This window comes from Pomacea canaliculata, linkage group LG11 (assembly GCF_003073045.1).
Source record: "Pomacea canaliculata isolate SZHN2017 linkage group LG11, ASM307304v1, whole genome shotgun sequence".
NCBI classification, from domain to species: Eukaryota; Metazoa; Mollusca; class Gastropoda; order Architaenioglossa; family Ampullariidae; genus Pomacea; species Pomacea canaliculata.
In genome coordinates this window covers 4,810,268-4,836,076 of record NC_037600.1, presented here as the reverse complement: position 1 = coordinate 4,836,076, position 25,809 = coordinate 4,810,268, and the positions used below count along the sequence as shown (strand labels likewise).

The window sequence follows — 25,809 nt, the reverse complement described above, 5'->3', positions numbered from 1 at the left end:
AGTTAACCAATTTCACATTTACTGAACATACTTTTAAGATATTCCACTAGCAAAGAAACTGAATTCATAGACGTTAAAACAGCATAAACTGTTTTATTCCTGTAAAGGGACGGTGTCCCGTCTTCCAGCAAAATTCGGAACTCGGTTCAATGAACATCAAAGCCTTTACACATATCAGCTGCAAGTATTTACTTTGGCTAATGAGAGGGTTGTCAGACTTGACAGCAGTCTACATTTACTAAATATTGTCGATAGATGTCCGTAGCTGTGATAAGGATTGTCATGGATCAAAAAAGCAGATTTCTGTTTTCATTTTGCAAAAGCAGCAAAACTAAACTTCTGGACATCGTTGGAGTAAAACTGAAATGTAGTGAAGTGGGGCTCTTTAATATCCTTCACTTTCTTCCTCTTCTGCCTCACCAACTACCGAGTCGAGGCCGACCTCCTCGTAGTCTTTCTCCAGGGCCGCCAGATCTTCACGTGCCTCGGCGAACTCGCCCTCCTCCACGCCTTCACCCACGTACCAGTGCACGAAGGCCCGTTTGGCGTACATCAGGTCGAACTTGTGGTCCAGACGGGCCCAGGCCTCGGCAATGGCGGTGGTGTTGCTAAGCATACACACGGCACGCTGCACCTTAGCCAGGCCTCCTCCTGGTACTACCTTGGGTGGCTGGTAGTTAATGCCCACCTGAAACAAGTGCAAAGTAGCTCATTCAGGAATCGCAAAACACCTTTGTGATTAACAATTTTGCGCATTGTTTTTTTTTTTTGTTTGTTTTTTTTTGTAGTATATCCCCCCTTTTTTTTTTTTTTGCTTCATTCGTGTTCTTAAAATACAAAACGCTTAACATGACCAACATGCACATATGCATTCATCGAAAATCTAGTCGTGGCGTAATATTAAGGGCTTTTGAAAGGGATCTTATGTACTGTCTTTTTGTTACCTTAAATCCCGTTGGACACCAGTCTACGAACTGGATGGTGCGCTTGGTCTTGATAGTGGCGATGGCGGCGTTGACATCCTTGGGCACGACGTCACCGCGGTATAGCATGCAGCAGGCCATGTACTTGCCGTGGCGAGGGTCGAACTTCACCATCTGATTGGCCGGCTCGAAGCTGGCGTTAGTGATTTCAGCAACAGTCAGCTGCTCGTGGTTGGCTTTCTCCGCAGAGATCGTAGGACAATATGTCGCGAGTGGGAAGTGGATGCGGGGGTACGGTACGAGGTTGGTCTGAACTCCACGAAGTCGACGTTCAAGCAGCCGTCGAAGCGCAAGGACGCGGTGATGGAGGAGACAATCTGGGCGATGAGACGGTTGAGGTTGGTGTAGGTGGGACGCTCGATGTCCAGAGTGCGACGGCACAGGTCGTAGGCTGCCTCGTTGTCCACCATGAAGGCGCAGTCAGTGTGTTCAAGTGTCGTGTGTGTGCACAGAATAGAGTTGTACGGCTCCACTACAGCAGTTGATATCTGAAATCAGATTAAACACTTTTCCTTTAGTCCATAAGTTATTTTGAAATATCTGCGTGAGTTAAAGATTAATAAATATTTTACAATTGGAAAATATTGTAGACGAACCTAAAACTGTGAACAACGAGAAAGCCCTGAATACCTGTACACAAATCCGCCTGTAAGAAGGAAACAGAATCTATGAATTTATACAGAAGTGTATGTTTTACACTTCTCACAGCATGATGAAATGTTGCTCTTTCTTTGTCTACAGCATCACTCAAAAAGTGTTAGTACTGCCTTTTTAATTATAACGGTGTAATTAGGTAAGACCTAGCTAATAACCTTCTCTCATTATTTTGTCATTAATTGTTTTCTATATTTTATTGGTTTTCTGAAATTGAGTCCATTTATGGGGGAATTTTTGTTTTGTGGCTACACACTTACCAGCTTTCTGATACGATCCAGTACCAGGTCTATCATTTCCTTCCCGACGGTGTAGTGGCCTCGGGCATAGTTGTTGGCAACATCGTCTTTACCTGTAATCAGCTGTTCAGGATGGAAGAGCTGACGATATGTACCCGTTCGCACTTCGTCTGCACAAAAATTGGGGTCACCGTCGACCAAGGAATGACTTTTATCAGGAAAGAATGAAATAAAAAAAATGCTCTATTTGTTTGCATCGTTAGACGTTTGTCTGAATCTCTTAGAGAAACGCTTTTCTGATTAAAGATTTTTTTAAACATTGTCTAAAACGGTCTATTTCATCAGTAGTGATATTAAATCAGAGTAAAAAAAACCCAGTCGAAATCATTTTCAAATTCTTTTGTTTGCAATTTTTTATCATGCTGATGTCATCTGAAATGGCTGTACTGTCTTACAATCTTCAATATTAGAAAAACATTACTTTAAGACTAACAGAATTCTTGTCGAGGGATAAAGGAACAATTCGCTTATATGGTCAATCTACATTCATTCTCTTTATTTACAAATGATAAAGAACTTTCTTCTGATTATTTACTACGAATTTTACCAATCTAATCTCAGATAATAACAACAAGCGTAGATTAAAAAGACATAATCGAAAACTAAAAATTTTAATTGATAGAAATTCTTTTAAGAATAAAACACATTTTACTAAATCAACCTACCAGAAAACAATCAACAGCATTAATTTTAAAGTTTAAAAGATGTATTAATGATTAAGGATTATTTTGTTAAATTAATTTGTTTCGAAGTGTTTATTAATGTTTTTTGAAAACAGAAAAAATACTGAGATCAGTACTCATATCTTCACATATGGATAAAGCATCTTTTATTATTTATGCGATGAGCTTTGTGAGTACTCAGTTTGCTGTTAATATGGCGGGTAAGATGAGTCCTCGAGAAGATCGTTTACCTCTATAATTCACTTACCGATTACCGTCTGTTCGAGGTCAATGAAGACAGTCCTTGGCACGTGCTTGCCTGCTCCTGTCTCACTAAAAAACGTGTTGAACGAGTCATCTCCTCCACCAATGGTCTTGTCAGCTGGCATTTGTCCATCAGGCTGAATACCGTGTTCTAGACAGTACAACTCCCAGCAGGCATTGCCAACCTGCACCCCATCTTGACCAGCGTGGACTGAGATTACTTCACGCTGTGAAAGATGTGGTTTACGTAGCATAAAGAAAAAATTATTGGCTCCTTACCTAGCCAGTAGAAAAATATAGTTTTGTTTTCTTTAAAATAAAAAAGAAAATGTAAGCATTAGAGGCTATGAGTACCCTCAAATAACGTAAGTACTATAAAGATAATCGTCGTCGTCTTAGTCGCTTTATTATATTTTTTCTTTTTATTACATTTTTTTTCATCAACATTATTCTCGTGGTCATCGCCATCTTATTTTGTTCTTTGTCTTATTTTATCTGTTCTTTCTGATACTACGCTGATTACATGAGCGTTTGACCATGAGCTTGTATTACGTCCGGGGTTCGACACATTGTAACAAAAAAAAAAAAAAAAAAAAAGAAAAAAAAAAGAAAAAAAACTAATTCAACTTTAGGGAACCCAGACATGCCTCAGATCGATAATCGTTGGAAAAAAAAACCTACAAACAGTCGGTAAACATGGGACTTAATTAAAAGTAAAGTAGCGAGAGATTGGAGAAAGTCCATACACACCATGTTTGCAGACTAGGAGCGACAAGATCAGCCTAAAAGACAAAAGCGTAGCAGCGCTTGAGCTTCCAAACTGAAAGTGTCGACAAGGGACAAAAGTTTCAACATATTTGACGTCACTGCTGAAGACGTCATTGATCGGAGGACAGCTGGAACGACCTCACGCGATGGAAGGAATAAACATGGAGCAATGATCACAGTTTTTGAAGAAAATTGCTTTAGAGAATAATATTTGCACTTGGTCTTCAAAGTCTGATAAAGAGAAAGTAGAAAGTAGATCTGTATTTGCATGCGACTTATCTATCTCTCCAATATCCAACAACGGTATATGGAGAGTGAATAGGCAACGTCACCTTCCCCAAAACTATAAAAATTACAAAACTAAATACGCAGTTTACAATTTTTAGGGCCTGTGTGCCACCTGACTTGTGGGAATGTATGTTTTTCCAAAATTGTGATGTTTTTTTTGAAAAAATAGCACCCACTTTAATCAAAAGGTAGAGGGGCTGACTGTATTCCCGCACACATCTTTAGGGTTTTCACTTATTTTTTACTTGGAATTGCGATTATGTGTGTTAGTTCTGTCGTCACCATGAAGTAAAAGTTTGGGTTGACTAAGAAGACACTAGTGTCCCGAGCAAATATTAAATGCTCACTTTTTTAACCACTTCATGTAAAAGTAATTAACATAAATTAACATAGATTTAACAGATACATTTATTTCCTCAGTTTGTAAAATTTGAAACCACTTTGTTCAGTGTTCTCAATTAACAGGGCATAAGAAATCTAACATGCAGATGTAAATAGTTTGAATGATGGGACAAGTATGTGTAAATCTTAGAAAAGGTTGTTTCTATTTAATTCTTTGCATGTTATTCCACATTGTTTCCAAGACATTTATTGGAGGTATGCAATAAGAAAAGAAATGTATTGTTGACAACAGTGAGGAAATATAATGCCTAAGCTATTAATCCTGGCCATACTAATACTGCTGCTGCTGTTGATAAGATGCATTATTTTGAACTATAAATTTTTATGCAATGGATTAGTTTGCGTTTTGTGTGTATGCCTATGATGTGCAACAAGCTTTCCCTTATTAAATAACAGTAAATTTCACTTTCACTTCACCCACACCACTCAATAAGTCTTTTAGCCTTCCAAAATGTAAACTTGCTAATTTTATTATTTTCTCTGTTGTGTTCAGCTGGTGGAAAACATTCATTGGTACCAGGCAGCCTGCACACTCAACAAATGCCTTCACGAAGTGTAGAAACTTTAAAGTCTCAACCTAGGAAACCTTTAGTCAGTAGAAATCAGGATTCAGCATGAGAATTTTTAGGTAGTGGAATGGAGGAGTGAAAGAAATAATGTGTTTTAGGTGTCTCTGGTCTCCATCAACTCTAACACAATTTTTCTGGGGTAATTGTGAAGTGAGCTGGAAACTATTGTGTATGCTACTAATAATTATTATAAGTGCATCTTTGTTGTCCTATTAACAACAGAAATTTTCCTGTCTTGGGAACTCTCATAAGCTAAAAAGGCATTCAGTTACATTTCACACACTCATACAATTATCATGCTCACACTTAACTCTCCCACTCTCCTTCTACTAGCAATGATTATCAAAGGCACACACACACACATACACTAGGTGCATTTGTTTGTTCTGTTTAAGAGTGATATAGCAGCTGGTATCAAGGACTTCGCAGAAGATCTTTTCTTAGTGACTAGTTGTTTCCATCTACAACTAGAGGGTAGCGTTTGGAAATGGTGATAATGGTGATGTAGTGGATGAGAGAAGCCTGTGATAATACTGACAACTTTTAACCTCACAGCCCTGGTGTATAAGTCACAGTGGTCTTTGTGAGGGTGAGGCCATTGATCTTGCTGGCAACCTTGACCACCCTTATCAAGCAAACCTTACTTTTGATGAACGCCGAACCACACTTAATTAAATGTGAGAATGATTTTGATCAGGCTGCGATATACTGATTCAAGTACAGTACCAGCAAACACCAAAATTTCTTAATTGCTTTAGCTGATGTGTAAGCATGCTAGTATTTTTCCTGGAAGGATAATTTGATGTCCAGCACTGTGCTGAGGTACTTAAAACTTTGTACCTGTTCTACCTTTCAATAGCCAAAGATGTATGGGTAAGGTGATGTTTTCTTCTATCAAAGACAAATTCTTTTGTTCTAGAGACATTTAGAGCCACAAAGTTTTCTTCAAACCATGAATGTAAACTCTTAATATTAAGTCAATCAACCATATTGTTGTGTGTAAGTATAGTCTATGTTCTTACCAAATGAGACTGTTAACTTTGTCAGCACAAGAATAATCTCACAAGTGTAGATATACAAGAGAGGGGAGATAATCAAATTGAAACGTTTATAACTGCACTCGAGACATGACCCATTGATCCTAAATTTAGAATACGATTTAGTTTTGTGATTGGGATTAGTATTCATGTTCACTTTTTGTTTGTACAAAACAAGATAACGACAAAGTTTAATTAATTAATTAAAAATATTTGTCTATAAATTTAACCTTTCGCACATTTTTCTGGACATGCTTTAAAGAAGTTCATCATACAAAGACAATATAATGTCGAAAACAGCATAAACTATTTTATTCAGGCTAAGACAAATTTTCCCCATTTTCTAATGAAAGTTGGAGCTTAGTTACAGTAAAGATCAAAGCCTTTACAGGTAAAAGTTGCAAGTGTTGTCTAATGAAAGTGCAGTCACACTTGACATCAGTCTACGTTTACTGAATACTGTAAGTTGATGAGACTAAAAAGAAGAATTTTGTCCGTAGCTATGTTAAAAAATGTCATGGAGCGACACAGCAGATTTTCGTATTCATCCTGTAAGAGCATCGGAACTACACCACTGGATGCCTCAACTTGGGGTAGGACCGTAATATTATCAAGACCTGTCTAGTATCCTTCCTCCTCTTCTCCCTCGCCAGTTATCGAGTCGAGGCCGACCTCCTCGTAGTCTTTCTCCAGGGCCGCCAGATCTTCACGTGCCTCGGCGAACTCGCCCTCCTCCATGCCTTCCCCCACGTACCAGTGCACGAAGGCCCGTTTGGCGTACATCAGGTCGAACTTGTGGTCCAGACGGCGCCCAGGCCTCGGCAATGGCGGTGGTGTTGCTCAGCATGCACAGAGCACGCTGCACCTTGGCCAGGTCTCCTCCTGGTACCGTCGTGGGTGGCTGGTAGTTGATGCCCACCTGAAACAAGTGGATATAAGCTCAACATGGAATGGCAAGAAAATTACATTTTAACCTGTCAATGCTATATCTATTATTTGAGACGTCCTTTCCAGTGAAAAAAGATTGATTTGTGGTAGCGGTTTTCTTTGATTTATTTAGATCATCATTAAAATATCAAGCAGTTAACATGACCAACAAGAACACAAGCATTCATGAAAAGTAGTAACAAGGACTTCGACAGTGTTTTACACAACCAAAGAAAGCTACACCAAACACAAAAGACCAATGCAGACGTTCCTTTTCCTGTACATTAAACCAATTAAGTTCAAAAGTAAAGAGCTTTTCCTCTCAAATCAAATATTATTGCATAACGATTTTTCTCTTTATGCGACATTTTTTTTATTTGCTGGTATCTTGCTTGCTTTTGTTCTACTTTCTTTTTCTCTTACCTTGAAACCCGTTGGACACCAGTCCACGAACTGAATGGTGCGCTTGGTCTTAATAGTGGCGATGGCGGCGTTGACATCTTTGGGCACGACGTCACCGCGGTACAGCATGCAGCAGGCCATGTACTTGCCGTGGCGAGGGTCGCACTTCACCATCTGGTTGGCCGGCTCGAAGCTGGCGTTGGTGATCTCAGCAACAGTCAGCTGCTCGTGGTAGGCCTTCTCCGCAGAGATGATGGGGGCAAAACACGCCAGAGGAAAGTGGATGCGAGGGTACGGTACAAGATTAGTCTGGAACTCCACGAAGTCGACGTTCAAGCAGCCATCGAAACGCAAGGACGCGGTGATGGAGGAGACAATCTGGGCGATGAGGCGGTTGAGGTTGGTGTAGGTGGGACGTTCTATGTCCAGGTTACGACGGCACACGTCATAGACGGCCTCGTTGTCCACCATGAAGCCGCAGTCAGTGTGTTCAAGTGTCGTGTGTGTGCACAGAATAGAGTTGTACGGCTCCACTACAGCAGTTGATATCTGAAATCAGAATAATTTGATTTTCTGTAGTTCTGTTGGTTTTTTTTTTTTTTTTACCTATAGGCCTAAGTTATGGAATGATGAATACTTTGCAAGATGGAAATAATAATAAGGCTCGCTCTCATTTGGCGTTGCACATTTTCTCACATTAATTTACCACACACCTGGGGAGAAGGGTACACTGAGAGTTGCATTTTGGACTTTTTGCCGTAGTCCATGGAGAGACGTTCCACCAGAAGAGAAATGAAGCCAGATCCACACCCTCCCCCAAAACTGTGAAAAATGAGGAAGCCCTGAACACCTGTACATAAGTCCGCCTGTGAGGATGAAACAAAATGAATTTATTAACATAGGTACACAGAATCACACAAATCTGTGTCTTGAATATTTTGTATTTTTAACCTGTTAATGTTTAAGGCAAGTGATATATATATATATGGTAATCAGTTTGGCTGTTGTGAGATATAAAATGGTGAACATAAAATATTAAACTGATAAAAGAAAGCGAAGAAGGAACTGTGTATATAGGTATACCTACTACAACAAGACTGAAAGTTGACGGAGAGGACAGACTGGATAGGATGCACTCGTCATTAAAAGAACTCGCCCAAAACTTGGATCCATATGAGAACTGGTTAAGGCTATCCTTATGATCAAAATAACGCTATGCTGGACAAGTCTCATAGGCACAACGATCAGTTTACAAAAACACTGTCATTAAGAATTTTTAGCTAACTTTGGTATACACCTATGGTAGCATAGTCCTTGCCTTCTTTAGAACAGTTTACACGTCTCAAGTTTGGATCTAACACGAACTGGTGCTTGACCCTTTGTCCGCTATTTTTATCCATATCATTGGAGGTTTCTTATCATTAGGTCCAAAATATGAATTTTCCATATTTTTGCACAGTTCTTACCAACTTCCTGATTCGATCCAGTACCAAGTCTATGATCTCCTTCCCGATGGTGTAGTGGCCTCGCGCATAATTGTTTGCAGCATCTTCCTTACCTGTAATCAGCTGTTCAGGATGGAAGAGCTGGCGATATGTACCCGTTCGCACTTCATCTGGATAGAAAACAAACTGGACGTGATCACCTATAACACGCTTCATATGTTTGTCAGAATAGCTTAGAAACGCACTGTGAGGCTGTAGTTAACCAAGATTAAATTAAGAGCGTCGGGCCGACCACAGTAACGATTGAAAAATCAAATCTGACTGGAAAAACAAACCATTCAGCCAGAAAAATGAATTTCAAAATATAACAGAGAATGGTTAATTTGATACTGTTAAATGTCTGCATTGACAAGTGTTTATTGAAACCTGTTAAAATTCTGGGATTTGTGCATATTTCTCCGTCAATGGTTAAAAGTTTCGGTTATTATTTTCACGAATTGCTTTTTGGATACGTACTGTGACTGTTAATCTGACAGATGAGATTAATACTTGACAAGACCGTTTACCTCTACAATTTACTTACCAATCACCGTCGGTTCGAGATCAACAAAAATTGCCCTTGGCACGTGCTTGCCTGCTCCCGTCTCACTGAAAAACGTGTTGAACGAGTCATCTCCTCCACCAATGGTCTTGTCAGATGGCATTTGCCCATCAGGCTGAATACCGTGCTAGACAGTACAGCTCCCAACAGGCATTACCAATCTGAACCCCAGCTTGACCAGCATGGACTGAGATTACTTCACGCTGTTAAAGAAGTAGTTCACTTAACTTAAAGGTTCATTAGATATTTACGCACCTAGTGGGAAAGCTAGATTGTTTTAAAAGGAGAATGTGTAAGATACACAGAAGTGGAGGAGTACCACACAAATGTCATAACTACTTTAGAGATTCCTAATTATCATAATCGTCGTTGTCGTCATTATTATTTTTCCCTTTTTTGTTTTATTCTTAATTTTCTTTTTCTTCGTTATTAACATCATTAGTCTTTAGTCTACATAAGGTGCAATCTAGCAGCGACGAGAGGCCGAAAACAGGTTGGAAACATTTTTTAAAAATACTTTAGACCTAACTGTCAAACAAAATAAATATATAGAACTCAGAGAAATCATAACACTTCAGAAAAAAGGGAAAGAACGTTTGGAAAGAGAGCACAAAGTCCGATTAAAATGCGCTGATTACTCAAGCGTTCCAAACACTACAAACAACTTTCGTTTATGCCTAAATAAATCTAAACGGCAAACAAAGGCCGTTAGTTGTACCAACGGTTAACCGCAAGAAGCGCAGACATACTGCAGATCAATTTTCGTTGAAAAACAATGATGAAGAATAATCGGTTTTACACAGGGCTTAATTCAAAATTAATAAGCAAGCGATTGGGAGAATGTGAAAGTCATACATACCATGTTTTCAGACTAGGAGTGACAGGATCAGACTAAAAGACAAAAGCGTGGCAGCGCTTGAGCTTCCAAACTGAAAGTGACGAGAAGGGAAAAGCGGTTCAATATTTGACGTCACTTCGAATTGACGTCATTGACCGGAAGACAACTGGAACGACCTCATGCGCTATATCCCAGCATCCCCCAAAGTAGCCTTCAAGTACGAAATATGGAAATTACAATCATTAAGGGAATGATGACACTAAAGATAACTGGATTGAAGACCAGTGCCGGCTACAAAGAAGTGAATTGCATGGGATACCAGCAAACGTGACTTCCAACCACTGAAGACCATTCACCAAGGTTAACAAAAGACCTTAGTCTCCGACGAAAAGAATTGCCGCCTTCTCATGACTTATCCCTAAAAAATAGTTCGCTATGGACTGATTAGTACTACGACCTCTATGAGTTCCATAGTAAAGATGCAAACATCCTCACAGAAACCAAACTTGAGACAACGACCCTAAAGATCCTCAGGTCCTACCTCTATAGATGGACGGATAACTCTGCCGAGACTGTTAGCCTCTTGGGTAGAGTTATCCGCTTTCAGATGACGGCAAGCACGATCGAAATCGAACTTCGAGAAGGAGTAATTAAAAAAATGGACCGAAACGAGACTTTTTATGCTAACAGTATAGCTACCGTAATTTTATTGCTTTGTCACACTATTAACCAAACTCTGGACTGTTTAGAACACTAAATTATTTGCTTCATTATTCTGTACTCTTACTTCTGGAATGATAAATAGTATGAAACGCAAAAAATCATAGAGATCTAAGATCTCTGGTGTTCGCATTCTTCACCTTGGTCTCTCGCATATATAAAGCGTATGTGGTAATAAATAATAAAAATAATAATTTATAGAGCACAATATCGCAGCTAAAAGCTAACTTACTCGCTGAACAAGATCACGAACTAGTCACAAAGATCTACAGCGAAGAACAATACGAAGACGCCATGCGTTCCGGAAGTAAAGGGCGATCATTGCAGATTTAACAACCTCAGAGAATAAGTGCTAGTGACATCAGTAGAATACCGAGAATATACTGAGAAAGCTTGAAAATATTAAGAAATGTTAAAAAACGGAACTGCCAAAAGGTGATCGTCACTTACTAAGCGAGTGAAGCACGGGTGAGTGGAATTTACCCAATAGATCCAAACAGTTCGACTGGAAAATAACATTATGTACAATCCAGGGGGAGGAAACGCAGCAGAAGCACATGTAAACATAGAGGTACAACACGAAGGTTCAGTCAAAGCATGAACACAACATAGAAACAAAATCAAGGAGAGATGATCTGTTACGTGGAGGGACAGAACTCTCATGGGTAACTTGGCTTGACTTGCTCTGATTAATCTTATTTTGCTCTAAGCGAGCAAACGAGATCATCATATTTTTTTTTTTGGCTTTTTACTTCGAAATACCTTGAGCAAATCTTGGCTTTCAATAGACTGAAGCTTTTGTCTGAAGGGCCTATAGGTCGAATTAGAAATGCTCGCCTTTTGACTTGCTCTTTCTATACACCTGCATGCCAAATCGAAAAAAAATTTAACCAAAATATTTGTCGCTTTCACAGTGGCATCATGAACCACATCTTGATTTTTGAAATATTCTTGTTAGTTGATGAACACTTTTCGATAATTTGGGGTCCCCCAGGGATGGATACCTGGGCCTTCCAGTCAGTCCTTTCTTGATGACACTGTACATTTCTGTCTCACCTCAAATGATGCAAACTTCTTTTAATAATTTATAACAATTCATCTTAGAAATTTAATCTTGGAGAGTGGTGAAGAAACTGAAACTAAATGGTGATGAAACAGAGTCTTTAAAGTTTCGTAAAATGTCGGTCACACTATTTGATTTCATGCCTTGACTAATTAGATTGGGCTTGAGGGATATTTCATTTTCTTCTTCATTCAGGAACCTTGAATTTTACTGTGATGTTTATTTAATATGTCACTAGATAGGTCTTTTATGTTGTTTGTTACGGTATGCAGGCCGTAGCACATAGCTCAGGAGATGTTGGACTATGAGTTTTTAATGCTATCTCCCTTAACTCTTTGTATGGACATTTTTCACATCATAGTTGAACTGCATGATCGTCTAACATGTATGCGTAGTTTGGCCTTCAATCGGACTTGAAGACTGTTGTTGAATCACGGCTTCACGTTGGTCCAGGACATTGTGCCGTGTTGTGAAGTCACAGCTCATAGCAAGGCAGCGGCATAAGATGAGATGACGCCAACTCATCAACGTTGATAGAGGGAGCTGTCATTGCCTCCAGTGGGGTACAGGTCAGACAGCTATGCAGCTTTGTATATAAATCACTTGTTTGGCTGAATGAGCCGTTAATATTAGGACAGTAGGCACATCGTGGCGTGAAAGATGAAGGCAGGCGCCTTTAATGATGCCACAGTAGAAATCGAGTAAGGCTTCTCCTCTGGTCTTTTAAGTGAATTTGTTATTTTGTACAAAGAAATCTGAAGAGAAAGTTTTATCAATTGAGAATATATCAGCAAATAAATTTAACCTATTGCACAGAACACTCTTTAAAGAAGTTCATCATACAAAGACACTTAATTCTATGATGATGAAACAGCAAAAGCTATTTTATTCAAGTGAAGAAAAAGTCTCCACATTTACACCAAAGAAAATAGTAAATAGCTACAGTAAAGATCAAAGGCTTTACAGGACAAACGTTGCAAGTGTCAGTTTTGTCTAATGAAAATGTTGTCAGACGATATTAGTCTACCTTTACTAAGTATTGTCGGTAGATGAGACTGTACAGAAAATTCTTGTTCGTAGCTTCGTTAAAGATTGTCATAAAAAGCAAGATAGCAGGTTTCCGTCGTCATCCTCTAAAAGCAGCAAAAGTACACTCCTAAATGACAGAACTTAGGGATCCGACCGGACTGTGACCGTAACAGAGAAGGAACGGACCTTTAATGATCCTCTTCTCCTTCTGCCTCTTCACCAACAGAGTCGAGGCCGACCTCCTCGTAGTCTTTCTCCAGGGCCGACAAATCTTCACGTGCCTCGGCGAACTCACCTTCCTCCATGCCTTCCCCCACGTACCAGTGCACGAAGGCCCGTTTGGCGTACATCAGGTCGAACTTGTGGTCCAGACGGGCCCAGGCCTCGGCAATGGCGGTGGTGTTGCTCAGCATACACACAGCACGCTGCGTCTTGGCCAGGTCTCCTCCTGGTACCGTCGTGGGTGGCTGGTAGTTGATGCCCACCTGAAATGATTTTCACAATATCAAATGAAAATATAAAGGTAAATTTTAAGCAGAAGGCGTATTTTTTATGTGTAAATAAACGCTTCGAGGAAAGCCAAAACATCATAGTTAAGTCTGTGTTATAGCCACTATTGCACCGTAATTTTTAGTATATAGCTTTCTCGCTTGATAAACAGATTGTTCTCAAAACAGCAAGCACTTAGCCAGCAAATAGGATAGATGTTTACATTTTAGAGGCCTTTCCTCAGTGTTTCACTGTCTACAGAAAACACAACAGAGCTGCTCAGGTTTTCCGTTCCTTCTAAACTAAACCTTTCTAGATCGACAGTAAAAAGCTTTTTCCCTCGAAATAAATATGATAGACACAATTTCTTTTGTTTTGCTTTTGTTTTTTGCTTTTGTCCGATTTGCTTATTTTTTGGAAGGTTGTTGTTTTAAGCACACTACTTTTTTACCATCTGTATTTTGCCTCTTACCTTAAAACCAGTAGGACACCAGTCCACAAACTGAATGGTGCGTTTGGTCTTAATACAGGCAATGGCGGCGTTGACATCTTTGGGTACGACGTCACCGCGGTACAGCATGCAGCAGGCCATGTACTTGCCGTGGCGAGGGTCACACTTCATCATCTGGTTGGCCGGCTCAAAGATGGCGTGAGTGATCTCGGCAACAGTCAGCTGCTCGTGGTAGGCCTTCTCTGCAGAGATGATAGGGCAAAACACACGAGAGGAAAGTGGATACGGGGATACGGTACAAGGTTGGTCTGGAACTCGATCAAGTCGACGTTGAGGGCGCCGTCGAAGCGCAAGGACGCGGTGATGGAGGAGATAATCTGGCTAACGAGGCGGTTGAGGTTGGTGTAGGTGGGACGCTCGATGTCCAGGTTACGACGGCAGATATCGTAGGCTGCCTCGTTGTCCATCATGAGGGCGCAGTCGGAGTGCTCAAGTGTAGTGTGTGTGGATAGAATAGAGTTGTACGGCTCCACTACAGCAGTTGCTATCTGTAATCAGAATAAACTTTCTTCTAGTTAGTTTTTGTTTTATTTTGTACTATTGGCGTAAGCTATAAGTCACAAATTTTACGCATCTGAAGAATAATATAGGCTTACCCTTTGGCTGAAGTTTGATTTTACAAATGTTCTTATGTTAATGACCCACCTGGGGAGAAGGATACACTGAGAACTGCAGTTTAGTCTTTTTGCCGTAGTCCACGGAAAGGCGTTCCATGAGGAGAGAAAGCGAAACCAGATCCAGTCCCTCCCCCAAAACTGTGGAAAACGAGGAAGCCCTGAAGACCTGTACACATGTCCGCCTGTGAGAAGAAAACGCAATCAATATATGTAGATAGACATACAGAATCACAAATATCTGTTCCTAAAATATGTATTCTAATACGTTTTGTCTGCATTGACAAATGTCGATAGTAAGTTTCATTGTTGCTTATACATTAATTCTGTATTTGAATAGTCCTTTTAAGAGAGGAAATGGTAATATTGAAATTAAACTGGAATTACTGGCAATTAGGAAAAGGAGGAGGTACAAATATATTTATATACAAAGCTGACTGGATGGGATACAACTACTAAAAGAAGTCACTCTAAAAATGGACCCACACTGCCTTTATCTCTAAAATAATGCGACGTGTTTCACTGAACACGTCTCACACGCACGATGATCAGTTTCCAAAAACTCCTGTGAATACACTGGCAACTCTTTAGTTAACTTTTGTGCTAGTCTATGGTAGGATTGTTTCTTCCCCTCTAATATAGAACAGTATAAACGTCTCGTTCGGGTCTACCGTGGACTGGTCCTTGATACCTAAGTTAGTACATTTAACCCATTAGTTTTGATGCACTTTATTGGTCTTTTAATAATCAAGGCCATTTATTGCCAATCAAGAATTCTCATCATGTAGCCCCATACTTACTATCTTCCTGATACGATCCAGTACCAGGTCTATTATCTCCTTCCCGACGGTGTAGTGACCTCGCGCATAATTGTTTGCAGCATCTTCCTTACCTGTAATCAGCTGTTCGGGATGGAAGAGCTGACGATATGTACCCGTTCGCACTTCATCTGGATAGAAAACAAATAGGACGTGGTTACCGCTAACCCGGATACGTAGTGTGCTGTTAATCTGACCGTGGGATTAATACTTGACAAGACCGTTTACCTCTACAATTCACTTACCAACCACCGTCGGTTCGAGGTCAATGAAGACTGCCCTTGGCACGTGCTTGCCTGCTCCCGTCTCACTAAAAAACGTGTTGAACGAGTCATCTCCTCCACAAAGAGTCTGATCAGATGGCATTAGTCCATCAGGCTGAATACCGTGTTCTAGACAGTACAGCTCCCAACAGGCATTGCCAATCTGGACCCCAGCTTGACCAGCATGGACTGAGATTACTTCACGCTGTTAAAGAAGTAGTTCACTTAACTAAAAGGTTCATTAGAAATTAACCACATAGTAGGAAAGCTAAACTTTTGTTTAAAGTGAAAGGAGAAAGTGTAGAAACCATATATAGAAGAGATGGTTACACAAGCGTTCCAAACACTACAACTTTCGCTTAAGCTTAATTAAACCCAAACGGCAAAAACAGGCCTTAAGCTGTACCAACGGTTAACCACAGGAAGCTCAGACCACGAACTTGTAATACTGGACTGCTGGCAGACGTTTTTTTTTTCAGTTAACTAGTAAACGAGGCATGCTACTACAAAGCTTCTGGTTTAGACACATTCTTTGTTTAGGCTCGCCGAGACTAACAGTGGAGATCTGTTAGAGGTTAAGCGTTGGTCTTGGCAGACAGACAGCAATCCACCTGTACACATCCATGCTCATACATACTTCAGTTCAATGTCGAAAGCAACAAAAAACCCCAAAACAATGACTACAAATAGTCACGTTTACAATGAGTTACATTGAATTAGCAAGCGATTGGGGAGAATGTCAAAGCCATACACACCATATTTGCAGACTAGGAGTTACAAGATCAGCCGCTAATACAAAAGCCTGGCCACTCTCGAGGTTTCAGACAGAAAATGACTAGAAGAGAGAAGCGTTACGATATTTGACGTCACTGCGAATTGTTTCGTAGGTGAAATGACGTAATTGATCGGAAGACAACTGGAACATCCTCACGCGCTACATCCTTGAGCCTTGTCAACCTCTGCGTCTATTCATATTTTTTCCTCACTTATCGAGTAGTGCCGGCAGACCACCACAAAAGTTTATTACACTATATTATCACTCTATGGAGGAATACGAAAAAACAAATTCTAAATTCAAATATTTTTCACTGTTCACCATAATCGATCTCTACAGATATACAATTTTTCAACTGAATAGTAATTACAGATAAAAACTCATAGATAGCGTTCTTCATATTTGTGTGTGTGTGTGTGTGTGTGTCCTATTCTAGTTTTAGGTACTATATAATAGTTTCTGCTGTTCTAAGTTTGTTTTATTTTTCTGTAACATTGTTTCTGTCTTTTTAAGCCTGGTATTCGTAGGTTTGCTATTTTTGTTCATTATTTGTATGTAGTTTTTGTTGCTTTTTTTTTTTTACTTTTTAAGAGTTGAGATTTTTGCTTTATTTATTACGTTTATTACCTTATGTTTGGTTATAGCTCTGTTTGTGGATGACTGAACAACCCTATATTTTCTAGAGTTTGTTTCAAAGATATTTTAATATTTAATATGATATTCTAGTCTTATCAAATTATTTATGGCAAAGTTTAAGGCTTTTTGGCTTTTTTTCGCTTTTAATGGGATCTTATCCAGCTTGTACTTTGCTTATTTATATCAATCTTTAGTGAGGATGGCTTGCTTTCATTGCTACCACTGATGTCAGTACAGTATGTCATATCTCTTTTTTTTTTGGTAGATTTAGGCAGCTTATAGCTGGGTTAGTCTATATTTATCAAAGATCTGTTCGAGTTCTTTTCTTCTTGCTTGTTTTCATTACACTCTAACAGCGCATGTGAGGGGCTAAGTCTGTCACCACCTGTGAACATAGGAGGGTCTTTAAATGTAGTTAGGTATTCTTTGTTAAGTCCCATTCTAGTTATTTTGGTTTGTGAGAGACAGTATCTCATTCATTATGTCAACTCAGTTAGATGATTTTTTTTAAGTTCTCAAAGTACTCACAGCGAGTCTGAAATTACAAAGTATTGTCTTTGTGTCTTGTCCTTCATTCTATAATGTGCTGTCTGTAGAGTTGTCTGTGTGGCAGTCACCTCAGCTGTGAAGATTGAGGAATGTATCTGGAGTCTGATGGAGATGGACATGCTGTCAGGAAAGTAAACTCCTTGTACAGTCGCTTGTGTCTCTGGGTCATGAGAGTCAGTATATAGTCTTTGTAAATGATGCTCAATTATAGCTGTGTTTCTGAAGTGATTTGCGCCTAATGTTCTTTGCTGTATTTTGTGAGGTCAAAGTCTGTGATTGTGGAAGTGTCCAGGGATGTTTGCATGCTGGTATGTGGGTAAGGTGCTGTGATGTTTGCTTCTGCTTCCTTTTTGTGTCTTCTTTATGTTAGATATGCTGTTGGATAGTGGGTTGTGGTGTAAGGCGACTTGTTCTGTGCCTGTGGGACTGTGTGAATCTACTGAGCTGGGTGTACAGGTGAAAGACCTTGCATACTGTAGTAGTAGTTATCTGTCCTCTTATTAATTCTCAGTGCTATAGGTTTCTGATTTCCAAACACTACTTTCAGTGCCCGGGTTTACTGACTGACCTTTAGCTATTTGGTTTAATCATAGATGGAATTGAGCTGCGTATAGTAGTCTAGACATTACATGTGCTTGATACAGGTTAAGCAATTATTTTGGAATAGTACCCCAGTTGTTTTTAGTAACAGCTCTCACTAGATTTATTCCTTTTTTGTAGATTTAGTTATTTTGTCTACCTATGACATTCAATTTGTTCTTTCTGAGAAAATGACTTCTAAGAATTGTACTTGTGAGCTATAGTTCAGGGCTGTTTTGCTTTAGTATTAATTTAGGATATTCTGTTTTCTGGTTTGGTTTTCAAACAAAAATTATTGCCAGAGTTTTGGAGGCTGGGAGTTTAAAACCATTGTATTTAACTATTTTACTAAAACTTAAAAGGTCCTCTTGAACATTATCTATTCCAAAACATAGTGTGTGGTTACACTGAATCCCTTGCAGTCCAAAGGATGCTCTCCCTTGTTGTCCGCTCGGCAAGTGTAAAGAGTATTGCGTGAAATTTTATGCTCAGATTGTCGGATGAGCACCTGTCACACCGCGTCTATGCCAGACTCACTTCTGGGAAAAGGGACTAACTTCTGAGGCACGAGAACTACCAGAGCGTGTCGGAGACGGCGCAGTTGGCTGACCAGACTTAGTGATGCCCCACTCTTGAGAGCGTGAGAAGACCGGACTGTGACTAGAGGGAAACAGCAACGTCTTTTGACGACAGGCTTGCAGAGTCGAAACAAAAAACCTCAGAGCTCCTAGTCTATAATACTGATAGAAAGGCTTCAGACACGCATGTAAGAACGCGTAAATTTTTATTGCTTTCTAAACGATGGACTTGTACACAGAAATGGTTTTACAAGAGTAAGAGCTCAAGAGAGGGGAGATAATGAGTCGAATTGTCCCGAGACATGATACGATAATTATGAATTTTTAATATGCTGCTAAGTTTGTGTCCAGTGTTGGGATTAATATTAATATTCCACAGGGAATTTAAAGTTGTAATTTGTTTACTTTTTATTGGGCATATAAGGTACGTATGTCCTGCATTCCGGTGACTGTCACTGACGTGGTGTTGTCCCGATCACAAAGAATTAGGAAGGGTAGAGTCCTCACCTGTGGGGGGGGGGGGAATTTTCTTTTTTATGTTGTTGGTCACGGTTTGCAGGTCATGCGTCAAAGCGTGGGAGTTGTTGGACTGTGAGTTTTCGGTTGACATCCCACTTTGCTCAGCGTATTGTCGGTGGTGTTCTGAAGTTCACAACTCAATTGCAGGTAGCTTTTGATTTGATGAAGCTTTTATGCATCGATATCGACGCCACAATCAGTGCACCCAATCGGGCACAGGTGAGACAGGTTTATGGAACGTTTGTGGACCCCTAGCTTGGTCGACAGGTGGCAGCAGAAGAACAGCAAATACATCGTGACGTGGTTAGATCGACCAAAAGGATGAAGATGTATTGCACGGTAGACGTCGTAATGACGCAATAGCATGATCAAATAAAAATTATAACCCTAGCCCTAACTCTTTTCTCTTAACTGTAAATTTATTTCAACCAGCTGCGTATTTGTCTCAACACGCCATAAAATTTATGTATATAAACACACACAGAGAGACTTAAGTCATTGATTACAAAATAGAGCAAACTATTTTATTCCAGCAAAATGAAAATTTCTAATCAAAGTGTCTAAGGAAAGTGCAGTCACACAGTCTACCCTTACTGAATACTACCGGTAGATAAGGTTGTACAGAAGATTCTTGTCCGTAATTAGGTTGAAAATTGTCATGAAATGAAAAATCAGATTTCCCTCGTTATCCTGTAAGAGCAGTGAAACTACACTTCTCGATGTCTAAACCCAGAGATATTTGTGTCAGACCGGAATGTGAACTTTAGGAAAAAGTTACAAAAAGGTCTTCTCTTATATTATTAAGCTTCTTCCCCTTCTTCCTCGCCAACTACCGAGTCGAGGCCGACCTCCTCGTAGTCTTTCTCCAGGGCCGCCATATCTTCACGTGCCTCGGCGAACTCGCCCTCCTCCATGCCTTCCCCCACGTACCAGTGCACGAAGGCCCGTTTGGCGTACATCAGGTCGAACTTGTGGTCCAGGCGGGCCCAGGCCTCGGCAATGGCGGTGGTGTTGCTCAGCATACACACAGCACGCTGCACCTTAGCCAGGTCTCCTCCTGGTACCGTCGTGGGTGGCTGGTAGTTAATGCCCACCTGAAACAAGTATACCAAGTATACGTTAACTCATCGTGAAATAGCAAAAACATGACATTTTTAGTCTGCCTATGTTGTAAATACTACTGCGGTGCGTTGTTCATTACATAGGCTTATGACCCTCCTCTCCTTTTTTTTTTTTTTTTTTTTTTTTTTTTTTTTTTTTTTTTGCTTGATTAGTCCAGAACATCCTCAGAAAAACACGCGTTTAAGGTAATCGGCAAGGATACAAGCGATCATTGAGATTAACCAATTTTTCTAGTATCAAGGGGTTTCGACAAAGTTTGGCACAGCTCAAAACCATCAATAAGGAATATAAGAAAGCCATGCTGACATTAAGAATGTTTTCATCTTTAAAATGAACCTAACTTTCTGATTACTTTTTACACTATTTTTCTTTTCCTGTTACCTTGAAACCCGTAGGACACCAGTCTACAAATTGAATGGTGCGCTTGGTCTTAATACAGGCAATGGCGGCGTTGACATCTTTGGGAACGACGTCACCGCGGTACAGCATGCAGCAGGCCATGTACTTGCCGTGGCGTGGGTCGCACTTCACCAACTGGTTGGCCGGCTCGAAGCTGGCGTTGGTGATCTCAGCAACAGTCAGCTGTTCGTGGTAGGCCTTCTCTGCAGAGATGATGGGGGCAAAACACGCGAGAGGAAAGTGGATGCGGGGGTACGGCACAAGGTTGGTCTGGAACTCGATCAAGTCGACGTTGAGGGCGCCGTCGAAACGCAAGGACGCAGTGACGGAGGAGACAATCTGGCTAACGATGCGGTTGAGGTTGGTGTAAGTAGGACGCTCGATGTCCAGGTTGCGACGGCAGACGTCGTAGATGGCCTCGTTGTCTACCATGAAGGCGCAGTCGGAGTGTTCGAGTGTAGTGTGTGTGGATAGAATAGCGTTGTACGGCTCCACTACAGCAGTTGCTACCTACAGTCAGAAGAAACTGTTAGCCTGTAGTTTCTGTTTTATTTATCGTCGTACATTAAAGATTCACAAATCTTATGCAAGTGGAAAATATTGTATAGGCTTATCACATTGGTGACTTTTTTGTTGTAAAATGTTTCACATTACCACACACCTGGGGAGCAGGGTACACAGAAAGCTGCAGTTTAGTCTTTTTGCCGTAGTCCACGGAAAGGCGTTCCATGAGGAGAGAAACGAAACCAGATCCAGTCCCTCCCCCAAAACTGTGGAAAACGAGGAAACCCTGAAGACCTGTACACATGTCCGCCTGTGAGAAGGAAACAGAATCAATGTATTTACACAGATGGACACAGTCGTATGCATCTGCTCCTTGAATATATCATGCTCTATACCTTTTGATATTCCGAAGGTAAAATGTCAAACTTTTCTGTGAGGTAATCATTTTGGCTATTTATGTCATTGAATTCGCTGGTGAGAGAGGGATGGTTAAAAAAATGAAGAAAGAGGTGTATCTACACGTCTGTCGGACACACTGTTAAGTTCAGGGAGTTAAAAAACTGGATGGGATGGAATAAGAAGAGTAAGTCCGAACCGGAACCTTTTGACCCGAGATAGTTACTACTAGCTAGACTATCCATTTCGCCGAAATAGCGTTAAAATATGTTATGACACTCTCATAGGAACGAAGATCTATTTGCGCGAACTTGCTAGAGCAAATTTTCTCATTTAAGTGGTTAGTGACTACACTTCTCACTGAGATCTAGGGAGTACCTGCCTGTAGTGGTATGCCCTTCTCTTCTCTTCTTATTTAAAGAAGCACTGAACTCTACAAGTCTTGGTCTAACACGAGTGCGTTAGAATTAGCTGATACCTTTTACCCATTTATTTTGTTATTAGCATCTTTTATACTTTGAATGCTCTTTCACCATCAGGGGTCATTTATGGGTGAAACCTTATCTTGTAGCCACATACTTACCAACTTCCTGATACGATCCAGTACCAGGTCTATCAGCTCCTTCCCGACGGTGTAGTGGCCTCGCGCATAATTGTTTGCAGCATCTTCTTTACCTGTAATCAGCTGTTCAGGATGGAAGAGCTGGCGATATGTACCTGTTCGCACTTCGTCTGGAAAAAAACATACAGGACGTTGTTTCCACCAACCCAAGAATGACATTCGTTAGGAAACAACCTAAAACAAACTAAAAGGATTCATTCGTTTGTTCAAAACTTCTAGAAACGTACTTCCTGATTGTACTTTTGTACGGGAGAATGAAGTGATGGTTCATTTCCCTGAGCTAGTGAGATTTAGAAACAGAACACCCAAAACCATGTAAAAATCTTTTTGTTTGCCAATTTTTTTGCTTATATCATATGTGATGTCTGAACCATATGAATCTTATTAAGGTATTAAAAAAACTAGTAATTCAAAATTATACAGCAAATTAGGCTTTTGTTTTTAAAAAAAGAAGAAAAAGACTACATAGACTTTGCTCTGATTATGCATCACAAACTTCACCACTTCTATTCTTAGAAAATAATTCTTTTCACAGAAGTAGATAAAATTAAAGATGTATGCTCAGTATAACGGCTAAAATTTATAGTTATTCTTTTAAACCAAAACCAATAACTGATTTTAAAACATATGCTTTCTAAAACATATGCTAAACAATATTTATTTAGAATTTAAAAGATATATTAGTGTGTCATGAATATTTTCCTAAATGCCTGCTTTGATAAGTCTTTTTAGTTATGTTGTGAAGACTGTAAAAATACTGGGATTCGTCCTCATATCTTCCCCTATTGGTATGTCATGTATTAATTATGTACGTGCTTTGAGGAAATGTATAGTTTGCTGTGATCTGGTGGGTGAGATTAATACTTGACAAGACCGTTTACCTCTACAATTCACTTACCAACCACCGTCGGTTCGAGGTCAATGAAGATAGCCCTTGGCACGTGCTTGCCTGCTCCCGTCTCACTGAAAAACGTGTTGAACGAGTCATCTCCTCCACAAAGAGTCTTGTCAGATGGCATTAGTCCATCAGGCTGAATACCGTGTTCTAGACAGTACAGCTCCCAACAGGCATTGCCAATCTGGACCCCAGCTTGACCAGCATGGACTGAGATTATTTCACGCTGTTAAAGAAATAGTTTACGTCGCTTAAATGATAATTAAGTATTTAAGTGCCCATTATCATTATCGTTGTCGTCGATGTCGTCGTTTCCTTCTGCTTTAATTTGTTTTTGTTGTTTTGTTCTCTGTTATTAGCATTATCATTTGTCCTACATCGACTAAACACAAATCATTAGCGACGAACATTTTCGTGACAGCCTGGTCGTTCAAGCTATAATGATTTCTTGAAATAAAGACCTGATTACTAACAAAGAAAGGGAAGAAATATACGTGAGCAGAATATTTCAATAAAAAGACTAATGGTGTTAGGAAAAAAATTCGACTTAATATTCTTTAAACGTCTGGAAAGATACAGATAAATATATCTAAAAGATACAAACAGTCAGATGTAGGCAGGACTTAGTTGAAAGTAAATTAGCAAGCGATTAAGGAGAATTTCGAAACCATACACACCATGTTTGAGGATCAGGAGCGACAAGATCAGTCAAAAGACAAAGCGTGGCACGGCTTTACCTTTTAAACTGAAAATGACAATGACCGAAGAGCGTTTTAATATTTGACGTCATTGCAGTTTGTTTTTCAGGGAAGACGTCATTGATCGCAAGACAACTGGAACGACCTCACGCGCTGTATCCGAGCTCCGCGAAGCCCAAACAAAATAAAAGAAAATACTGATTGTTAGGAAAACAATGGTCATTGCGAGTTATTTAAGAAAACACCATAATATATTTTCTAAGAGGTTTCACAATTTCATTTTTAATTCGACTAGGATATAACTTTAAAATGAAACACTGCAGGGAATAAGTATCTGAATGTACATTACTACTTGAAAAAGGCGATTATAGAGGGTATTACTTATTCAGAGACTCAAATCGGCGATGGTTCTGAAGTTCTGTTTTTTTCACATTAGGACCAATGGAACTACCAATACGAGACGTTAAGGTGGCTACATAGACTTCCTTCAGGCTTGGGAGATATCATATAATCTGAAATATTTAAAGCTGACTGCATAGTGCAATATATTCAAGACTTGTAATTAATCGTGCAAATCAAAATTTGGCACCCAAAATTACTTCCTGAGTAAAAAAAATAGTGGAAGAAAGCTTCATTATCTGTGAAGAAAGCTGACCTTTTGACTTTTTCCAAAAGTGAAGAGCACAATAGTATACTTAAAAGAAATTATGGTACCAAGCAGGTTAAGTTTTTCCTTTAAATGTGAAACAGGCCCAAAGGGTATTTAACTCACACATTCATTGGAAAATGCATTATTCATGTTGATCATAACAATCTTGGCACTGTCTAAAGATCCAGTCATGTCCTTATGACAATGACTTATTTCATTTACAGCTTTCCTTGACAAATATTTCCTTTTCATTTGCGTCTTTGTGATGATTATTTTTTTTACTGTAGAAACATGAAAACCTGAGTGAAAAGTCCTACAAAGTATGAAATATTGTTAATACTTTACAATATCTTCAGGTTCTGCACAAGTAGTCACTTACCTTGCGCATTTCTTTAGATAATTTTTAGGACACATCTGCCTTTCAGTGAATACATATCTAGTCTCCATCTAATAATTCATGTACACTGTGCATTAGGTCTTTGCACTGATCCCTGTACAGAGTAGTGATGAGCATTTACTGGTTTTGCTGTGTAGCTGTAGTCAAAGGGAGATCACCAAGCCTTTACTTGTTATCCCCTGACTTCCAAGTCTGTAGAAACTTATTATTATTACAGGTGAAATCTGTAAATATAAATGCAATATCATATACATTCAAGAAATGAATCAAGCAATCATACTCTACAGGAATTAAATACATTAAACAATCATTTCCTTCCTCACCAGCAGTTACAACACCTGATAATCTGTCTGCACTTTCTGATAGCTTACAAAATAGAAGGAAATTATTTCTGATTACTTGGTATAGTCTGCAGACTATAGTCTGCTGGTGTTTCCCTTAAGTGCTGTATAATCTATACAATCAATTTGTATATTTTCAATTTCCCCATTTGTTTTTATTCTGGATTAGTAAGAGTCAGGGTTTATGTTTTACTCCTTATAAAAATTACACTGTAGCCATTATAAAAAGTATTGCAAATATACTGAGAGAAGCATCTTCAAATGTGATAGAAAGAAAGAATCATATTACAAAACATTTCACTCTACCTATTGATACACTAGCCTATTGATATTTTGTGAAATTTAGCCCAACAATAAGTTAACCTGGTTTGTGATACACCAAACACTGTTTTAGCCCTAGCAATAAAAATATCTTACTTTTATATTTGTCATTCATTTTCACATGCTTTGTTACATACCATTCACTACTACAGTTTTTCTTTGAGTGGCAGGGATGGGAAGAGT

The 25,809-nt window shown here is 39.5% G+C and overlaps 1 protein-coding gene and 3 pseudogenes across 1 annotated transcript; all 4 read right to left on the bottom strand.

Moving 5' to 3' along the window:
- Nucleotides 1-77: 77 nt before the first annotated feature.
- Nucleotides 78-3,720, bottom strand: LOC112575920 (annotated as a pseudogene).
- Nucleotides 3,721-6,216: 2,496 nt separating this feature from the next.
- LOC112575913 lies at nucleotides 6,217-10,311 on the bottom strand (annotated as a pseudogene).
- A 2,471-nt stretch (nucleotides 10,312-12,782) lies between these two features.
- On the bottom strand, nucleotides 12,783-16,533 carry LOC112575909 (annotated as a pseudogene).
- A 3,251-nt stretch (nucleotides 16,534-19,784) lies between these two features.
- On the bottom strand, nucleotides 19,785-24,033 carry LOC112575910 (tubulin alpha-1C chain-like). The gene is made up of 6 exons (XM_025258058.1): nucleotides 23,898-24,033; nucleotides 23,224-23,446; nucleotides 22,287-22,435; nucleotides 21,465-21,617; nucleotides 20,786-21,313; nucleotides 19,785-20,376 (listed from the first exon to the last, which is right to left on the bottom strand). Exons 1-6 carry the CDS (start codon nucleotides 23,898-23,900, stop codon nucleotides 20,083-20,085), a joined length of 1,350 nt encoding a protein of 449 aa, XP_025113843.1. The 5' UTR covers nucleotides 23,901-24,033; the 3' UTR covers nucleotides 19,785-20,082.
- Nucleotides 24,034-25,809: the final 1,776 nt, after the last annotated feature.